This window comes from Neopelma chrysocephalum, unplaced genomic scaffold, assembly GCF_003984885.1.
Source record: "Neopelma chrysocephalum unplaced genomic scaffold, ASM398488v2 Primary Assembly neopelma1_89, whole genome shotgun sequence".
Lineage (NCBI taxonomy): Eukaryota > Metazoa > Chordata > Aves > Passeriformes > Pipridae > Neopelma > Neopelma chrysocephalum.
The window spans coordinates 3,526,535-3,535,494 of NW_020897751.1; the positions used below are offsets into that span (position 1 = coordinate 3,526,535).

The window sequence follows — 8,960 nt, forward strand, 5'->3', positions numbered from 1 at the left end:
CCTGGGCCCAGGCTGGGGACCAGCAGCTGTCACATCTCGACCACAGGCATGGGGAGGGCCAGGGCAGTGTGGGGAGAGGCCGAGTCCTTTTTGGCATTAACGTCACCTTTCCGGGAAGGAAAGACCCAAAAAGTAAAAAAAAAAAAACAAAAAAACAACAAACCGAAGACATTTCTCCATTTTGCTGGCTTTACCAAAACTTGTTGCGATGTCAAAAAAGAGAGAGACTGACAATAACTGGGGCTTCTGGATGTGGAGTGCTCGTGCGTGTCTTTTGTTACCCTTTTCTTTCCCCTTCTCTCTTGCGTTTGGGTTTGATCGTTCGGGGGTTTGTTTCCAGTTGTAACCTTGTGGAGAGTTTCGGGCACGGTCTGTTACGGGACTCAGAAATACACTGTCTATGGCTTTGGGTAACCTGTGTGTCGTCCTTCCTCCCCAGATCCATCACACCCAAATCCCCTTTCAAAGAGAAAACCCTCTTACCCTTCAATTCATCATCTTCATGAGGTGCCACGATGGGTGTTTCTGTGCCCTGGATTTTAGGGGAAGCATTGAATGTCCTCTAGGTTTACCCACACCCCCAGCACAGAGAGGAAGGAGACAACCAGCCAGGCTCACGGGAAGAGTTTATTTGTGATGAGATGCTCCCGTGCATGCTCAGGACCAGGCACTGCAGGCGTGCCCCCACTACAGTGGGGAGGGATGAGCCAGCACCCTGCTGCCCCTCACCACCACAGCTGGGCCAGCACAGAACCCCCCACGGAAATGGGTGCTTGGAAGGAAATCTTTGCACCCAAACTTACTCATTTCATGTTCAGGAGATACTTAGTATATATGATATATACAATATGTTTATATATTAAGTATCCCCAGATCTATGGCATGAAGCTCCTGCTGGCCTGGAGCGGGGGGCCTGCGTTTGGGCAGCAGAACCCAACGCAGCCCACAGGAATGGCTCCACGTTGCAGGATCTGGGCCTTACGAGTGGTTCAGGGTGGGATGGGGCTGGGGATAGAGGTGGGGATGGGGATGGGGTTGGGGATGGGGATTTTTACACCCTGAGAGACGTCAAGGCTGAATCCCCAGTCCTGAAAATACGAGTCCCTTAACCTGATTTGGAAATCCAAGCCCCAGGGGTGGAAAAGGAAGTGGCAGAGGCAGCTGGGGTTCCCCACAGCCCTCCTGCCATTGCCCTCCATGGGTGCAGGCACGTCCCAGGGGAGAGGAGCCAGGATCCTGAACCAAACGGCAGAGCTAGTCCAGCCAGCTGGGGAGATGGCTCCTAGTTCCATATGTGACGCTGGCAGTGTGCGACGGCCTGCGGGAGAGATGGGGAGGGAGGGAGGTGGGATGCAGGGACCCCCGGCCAGCAGAGTGGGGACACAACTGACACTTACATTGCACTCGACTGCCGTGGCCATGTTCTTGCACCAGTAGTGCGGGCCCCAGGCACAGGGGTCTGAGCCCAGGAGATCCTCCTTGCGTGAGTCGCAGGCTCGGATTTTCTGCATTGCGAAGGAAAAGGATGAGAGGGAGAAGAAAAAACCTCCATGAGCACCCTTTGACCCCCCTGCCCCTCTCCCATACCCCAAGGCTTGGACAGAAGGTGCCCATCTTGGTCTGTGCTACCCCAGGGATGAGGACACTTACAGTGCAGACAAAGGTGGGGTCCATCATCTGCACGAAGAGCCGCACGGCCGCAGGCTCGTACTGCAGAATGAGCGCTTCACACTGGGGAGGAGAGAGGGGGTGAGCCCGGAAGGGGTGTCAGGCGGTCCCTGCCAGGCAGGGTGTGCCCCCCTCAGCTCACCTTGCTGGTGAGGGGCATGGGCAGCATCTCACAGCCCTTCTCCAGCACGTTGCCCAGCTCCTCCAGCGTCTCGTTCTTCAGCAGCTCGTTGTCGAAGTAGGTGATGACGATCTGGCAGACGTTGCAGAAGGCGCCCGCGCTCACCGCCAGCTGCTCCAGCGGGGCAGCCCCTGAAGGACACGGAGCATCAGCACCCACCCTGCTCCCCAGGGTGGGAGTGGGGTCTGGGTGCCAGCTGGGTCCCCCAGCTCACCCGGAAGGGTGTCCCCGCCGCGGGGGCAGCAGTGCAGCATGGTGCACACAGCGGCCGGGTTGGTGGCCTCCAGCAGCATGATCATCACGGCTTTGCCGTAGGAGTTGACGAAGTCCTTGCACTGCCCGATGACGCCGTGGGGCAGCATGTAGCACACCTTTTCAATGTCATTCACCAGTTGCTCCTGCCGGGACAAGGCAGAAGAGGGAAACCCCCGCTCCTCGCTGCCCTTTAGCCCCCCCCATCCCAGCCCTCCTGCCTTCTGAGCGCAGCAATGGGACTCACCTCAGTCACGTTGTTCTCCAGGAGGCTCTCGGCTGTCCTCACGGTGAACTGGCACACCTCACACAGCGGAGTGTTCCCCACCCTGTCCTGTCGGGACAAGGTGGTGGGATGCGTGCCAAGCCCCCTCAGAGCCACCCTCATCTTATTCAGCCATCAACCCCCATGTAAGACATTCCCCGCCTTGGAAAAATGGAGATGCTTGAGGAAATAAAATGCAAAATAAGGTTCCCCCTTCGCAGTGTTTAGATTTTAAGGAGCATGGCAGAGTTGGGGCACCCCACTTACGCCCAGCATGCTCAGAACCTGCGTCACCTTCTCCGTGAACAGCTTGTGGAGGGGCAGTGCCGAGGTGGAGGAACAGAGTCCCAGTTGGCCACACAGCTCCATCGGGTCCTGGGGAGGGAGACATCCCAAATCAGGTGGGCATTGTTCCCTCGGGAGGGTGAGCCTGCACCCTCCACTTCCCCGTGGAGGGAGATTTCAGCCCGTTAGGGCATGGGTCTCACTTACCTCAGCCCGCTGCCGGTGGAGGGGCCAGAAAATGGCAAGAAAAAATGAAAATAAAGAAGAATTACAGTGGTCACAAGCCAGAGAGAAGGGGGGTGAAATATTTTAAAGTTTATGGGAGTATAAAGCAGTGGGTTTAACTTAAAAAAGGGAGCATTTGCTGATGAGCCCCCCCACCCCTCAACTGGCACCCACTCACCCCTGGCACCCCTGGGGAGCCGCTCACCCTCTTACCAGGTACCGCAGGAGCTGCGCGGCCGTGCCCACGTACTCAGCCAGGTAGAGCTTGCACTGTGAGAGGGAGACACGGCATCAGTGCCCGAGAGAGGAGGCCCCACCTGGGCAGGCATCTGCAAAAGATGCTCCCATCCTGCAGTGACATCGAGGAGGAGGAGGAGAAGGGGCCCCACCCCTGGAGTGTTCAAGGCCAGGTTGGATGGGACCCTGAGCAAACTGGTCTAAGTGGAAGGTGTCCCTGCCCATGGCAGGGTGGTGGAACTGGGTGGCCTTTAAGGTGACTTCCAACCCAAACTGTTGTGGAATTCCCTTACCTGCTGTGCCAGAGCAGGGCTCAGGCCCTCACACACCCACTCAGCATGGGCCACCAGTGCCTGGGTGAAGGCAGTGTTGGCCCCCAGCTGCAGCTGCACGGCCGCCACTAGCTGCAGGCAGTCCCCACACACCTCTTCCATGTCCTGCAAGATAACACAGGCAGGGACACATCAGTACCTTCTGAAATAAAACCAACCCCTCCCCAATGCCTGCATTTTCAGGGCTGGGATTTAAATGCTGGGTGCAATTTGGGGCAGGTCTTTGGCCAGCATCTCTCTGGTTCCCCCTGCATCCTACAACATCCTCCAAATTGGTGAGACTCCAATCAGAAATCATTTCAGATGTGCAATAGTTTTAATTTTAATTTTTTTTATTGTTGTTAATTAGGTGATGCTTAGGGGATTCTCACCCTTGAGCAGCATCAAGACAGTGGCACAGGTTGTCCAGGGAAACTGTGGCTGTCCCATCCCTGGAAATGTTCAAGGCCAGGTTGGATGGGGCTTGGAGCAACCTGGGCTAGTGGAAGGTGTCCCTGCCCATGGCAGGGGGTTGGAATGAGATGATCTGTAAGGTCCCTTCCAACCCAAACCGTTCCATAATTCCATGATCAGCAGCATTCTTCCTGTGCCATGGTACCTGGGCCTCCCCACGAGGTAGGTCCTGGGGATAGAGCAGGAGGGGCACGTTGGCCATGAAGGGGGCGACCAGGTCAGCGAAATCCTGAGTGGGCCCTGTGGGAGCTGGTGGTGGCTTCTGAAACTTCAGGGCCCCCGTGGGTCTCTCCCGGGGCTGGCACAGCCTGATGGTCCCACACACCACCTTCGGGTCCGACTGGGGGAGCAGAGGGGTGGGGGCTTGAGGCTGTATCTGCCCCATCACCCTGCTCCCCCTGCTCCATCCCTAGGTCATTTCCATCCCCATCATGTCCTTCTGAGGGTTTGTCCCAGGCTCCAAGAGCCTCCTTTGCTCTGCAAGTCCCCAAGACATCCCAAACCACTGAAAAACACAAACCCAGGGGTGTCCCCTGCCAGTTACCAGCACTTGCTTGCCCAGCTGGGCGAGGATGAGGATGCCAGTGTCCACCATCCTCTTGCACTTGACAGACCAGTCCTGGAAGGGCAGGTACTGGCATCTTTTATCCAAGAAGAGCCTCAGCTTTTCCTGCATGACAAATGGAGAGCTCAGGGCCTCAGTGGTGGTGGTGGGGAGGAACAAGTGCCCCCGACCCCCTTCCCAGCCGTGACCCACCTCAGTGCGGTTGTCCTGCAGGATCTTGCCCATCACGGAGACGGCCACCTGGCACAGGTGACATGGGATCCCCTTCTGCTGAGAGAGAGGGGACATGTCAGGATGCTGTCACAGCACCCAGACCCACCACTTGCTCCCAGGATCCCAAGCCTCCACCCCAAAAAACGCCCCACCAAGGGACACTTGGGAACATCCTGGGACACCCACTGTGTGCCACTCATTCCGTGGATGCGTTGCTGTCTGAGGGCATCAGATGCTTCTCTGGGTGCCCAGCATTGGGATGGGCAGCCTGGGATTCTCCCCCCAGCTCCATGTTTTGGGGCACTTCTCCCCCACCCTCCCAGCTCCCCTGCTCCCAGCATGGTTACCCCCAGGGCCTGGTCCCAGACGGTGAGCTGGCAGAGCTCCAGGGCCCCACACTTGGTCGCCGTGGTCACGTCACGACACCAGTCCTCCGGCCGCTCGCCACACTCGTGGAGGGGGCTGGCCCCGGCTGGGGATGGGAGAGAGGAGACTGTCAGCCCACAAGGCACCCCGAAACACCAAACCAACCTCCCCATCTGCACCCCAGTGAGCTGAGAATGATGCTCCTCACCCTCTCGCTGTGATTCCCCCTCAGCTCCCAAAACGGTGGTGGGGTTGTTTGGTTTATAAATGATTTCTTAAGCCCAGCGAAGGTCGGCTTTGCCAGGCCACTGTCTGCTGCTAGCTTTTCCAATGGGATGTCACAGCATCACAAGCAAAGGGAATTTGGGGCTCATCCTCAACCTCACAGCACTCTGACAGGCTGCGGAGGCGGCTGCTTATAAAAGCGGCAATAAAACCTTGCAAATTGAGCAAACCCGGGGCGCCAGCGCTCAGCCCCGCACGGCAGCTGGATAGCCACGCCACAGCTCCCGGCAGTGATTGCGCAACCCCACTTTTGGTGGTGTTTTGTTGCTTTTATTTCCTCCCGACGACAGCATTTTCTCCTGACGGCAAATCCCCGGCAGGACAGCGGCGGCATCGCCCTCCCGAGCCGCCCCGGCAGCGCGGGGCAATGGCGCAACACCGGCCGCTTAATTGTCACCTTGGTGTGTCAGGACTCATTTCTGATGGGGCAAGTGCTTGTTCCCACCGGGAACTATGCCCACCCGGGATGTGGCTGGGGAGGAGCCGGCAGAAGCCAAGCCCTTCGCTGCCTGGCTGCGCCGGGAAGCTGGGGTTGTATGGGGAGCAGCACATGAGCAGAGGGACAGACAGACCCTGCTGCAGACGCTCTTGCAACAACCCCTCTAAACAAAGCACAACTCCACGCTCCCTGAGCATTTGCATCCAGCTTTTCTGCCCCAGTTCCGGCCATGTGATTTTGCACAGCAGGAATAAAGCCAAAGGCAGAAACTGCTCCTTCAACCCACCCTGCCCTCAACAGGTTTCTCTCCCAGAAGTTGCTTTTCCTGTACTCTGGATTCTGGCAATGCCTTCAGCTCATCCACGAGATAGTAGCGTGAGATGCCCTGGGCCACCCTGGAAACCTCACCTTGAGTACTGTGTGCAGTTTTGGGAAGCACAATATAAGAAAGATACTTAAGCCATTAGAGAGGTGGGCCCCCATTTAAGCCAAAGGAGGCCACAAGGATGGAGAAGGGCCTTGAGGGGAAGCCGTATGAGGGCACTTGGCCTGTTCAGCCTGGAGGAGACTGAGGGGAGACCTCGTTGCAGTTACAACTTCCTCATGAGGGGAAGGGGAGGGGCAGGCACTGATCTCTGCTCTGTGGAGACAGCACCCCACGGAATGGCCTGAAGTTGTGGCAGGGGGAGGTTTAGGTTGGATATTAGGAAAAGGTTCTTCCCCCAGAGGGAGGTTGGGCACTAAACAGGCTCCCCAGGGTAGTGGTCACAGCACCAAGGCTGGCAGAGCTCAAGGAGCATTTGGACAATGTTCTCAGGGACATGGTGTGACTCATGGAGATGGTCCTGTGCAGGGCTGAGGGTTGGACTCGATGATCCTTGTGGGTCCCTTCCAGCTCAGCATATTCTGTGATTCTGTGGAAACTTGCTGGAGATGGAGGAGGTGGGGAGAGGGCTCCCAGCCCCCCCCATCCCACCTGCTCCCAAAAGCGCTGGCACAGCTCCGCAGGTGCCGGGGGGTGGTCCAGGCCCAGTTGCCCCATCAGGCTGAGGCAGCACTGGGGCAGGCGGGGGCCCCGGGGCAGGGCAAGTCCCCCCAGATTCCCACACTGCCCACACACCTCCCCAGCAGTGTGATGCTGCCCTCACCCCATCAGCTGAGAGGGATATGTTTATTTTTTTAACCCTTGCTCCTGATCAGGGCAAACAGGAATGGCAAGTCAGTGGAAGCATTAAGGGGCAGCACCAAAACCAAGGAGAGGGGAGGCAACAACCCCACAGCTTTTTTTCTGAGCTGGGTCCACCTAACCCAAGGCATCTCTTGCAGCCCCCTGTTGGAGTCCAAACCCCAGCAGTGGCATGGGGGGATTTGAGCAGTCTAAAAGACACCAGTGGCTTGGTCCTACACTTTTCTGTCTCACAGTGACCCTCGGCTCTGCACTTACTCCTCACTCTGCTCAGGCTGAAACTCAGGCAACAAGTGCTGAGCCAGAAAAATAATTAAGACTAATCACAGCTACCAACCACTGAGAGCAGGGGGAGCTTCCCCAGGTGGAAATGACTGCCACAGGGCAAGCAACCAGGGCAGCTGGTGTCCCGTGAGCTCTCCTCCACGTTTCAAAGCCGTGCTGGAGCCACCTCATGCTGATGGGGAGCCAGGAAGAAGGACAGTAGACAGTGCCGTTTTTGGCAGAGTAGCGAGGCAGAGATGCTCTCATGCCCTTGTAGTGGTCCCAGACCAGTCACAATTGCCCTATTCCTGGCTGCCAGGCCCCTGGGATGGGGTGGGCTTTTCTCAGGGGGATCCAGCACCGCGCTCCAGATCCAGCAAGGCTATGCCAGCATTACGTGGAGCCTCGGAACGCGCCGGCCGAGCCGGCAGAGCCTGGTGAGCCGGTTGTGATGTAAACCCCGGGGGTGGCAGCGTGGGCCCTGGTGCCCCAGTTCCTGGCCTGGTGCACACCCCTGTTACTGCAAAAACCATAAATACACTCTTCCCAGCTCCGAAACCCTTATCCAAGGCCTGCAGAGGCTCCTGGTCCCTCAGCACCGCTGTGCCGTACAACCAAGCCAGGACCGGGTTCCAGGGCAGGTGTCACCCCAAGCATGGACGTGCCGAGCACAGGTGAACTTTCCTGCTCTGCCTGTTGCTGGCTGAACACCCGGACACATCCCCCCCCAGCCCTGGGGGTCACACGTGCGCAGTCACAGCTCCTCCACCACAAGGCCTGGGCAGGTCACATTGGAGGAGTCCAGTGAGTAATCAGGGTGCAGGAGGGGTTCTTCCCTCTGAAAGGTGGGGTTTTGCCTACGACAGCAGGGCTCCACAGCTTCCTCTGGGAAATTTTCCCTGGAATAAGTGATTTGCACTCAGGCAAGGACCTGAGGTTAGAAACACGTTTATCCCAGTTTCCTGGGATGGGCTGGGGGATGGCTAAGGGACAGCAGCATAGGCTTGTCTGCAGGAGGATTCACTCACAGATACCCAAGTCCCGGCAATGAGAGGTCTCCAAAGGTGAGTAGGGCTGCAGCATGTCACCCATCACCCTTCCCGGAGCTGGGCAAGCCAGAACTGAGGCAGGTTCCTGCCTCCCACTCCTTGTAAAAAGCTCCTCAGAAAACGGGCAGCTTCAGATGGTACTCTGGTCACTCTTGTGACAACCAGGTTGTTCCCCCAGCTCACACGCTGGCAGCCAGGCCCCAAGAACAAGGGCGGCAGAGAGAACAGCTCCTCTCCCCCTTGGCTGCTGAAACACCCCAGCATTTGGCTTCATTCCTTCCCGACAAAACAACAGCTCTGCCTGAATCCCAGAGAAGGGAGGGAACGAGCCCCTTTTTGTACTGAGATCAGCTTTAAGGGCAAACATTCCAACACTCACATCCAGGTGGGTAGAGCAGCCAGTGATGTGACCTTCCCCAGCCCTCCTCTGCCCAATTCCAACACCGCAGAGGAACAAGAAAGCACATTATACAGCTTAGACACTACAGCTGGGAATAGTTTTGGAATTCAGAGGCGCTTTCTGGGCTCTCTGAGACCTACCCCCAGGCCTGGTCTTACCTTGGTAGGAGCCCAGGCACACAGAAACGATCAGCACCCAGCCACTCCATTTGCTCTCCATGCCGTTCCTAAGATAGTCCTCAGTGGCTGGTTCCTCTCCTATGCTGCTCCCAGACTGAGGAATCTTGGAGGGGTTG

General features: G+C 57.4%; 1 protein-coding gene across 1 annotated transcript; it reads right to left on the bottom strand.

Annotated features, from left to right (window-relative positions):
• Positions 1–650: 650 nt before the first annotated feature.
• Positions 651–8,922, bottom strand: LOC113972197 (prosaposin-like). The gene is made up of 15 exons (XM_027693021.1): positions 8,824–8,922; positions 5,024–5,148; positions 4,656–4,730; positions 4,443–4,568; positions 4,044–4,238; positions 3,407–3,550; positions 3,090–3,146; positions 2,859–2,867; positions 2,634–2,741; positions 2,349–2,435; positions 2,064–2,247; positions 1,811–1,980; positions 1,651–1,731; positions 1,398–1,505; positions 651–1,318 (listed from the first exon to the last, which is right to left on the bottom strand). The coding sequence occupies exons 1-15, from the start codon at positions 8,882–8,884 to the stop codon at positions 1,283–1,285; spliced, it is 1,566 nt and encodes a 521-aa protein (XP_027548822.1). The 5' UTR covers positions 8,885–8,922; the 3' UTR covers positions 651–1,282.
• Positions 8,923–8,960: the final 38 nt, after the last annotated feature.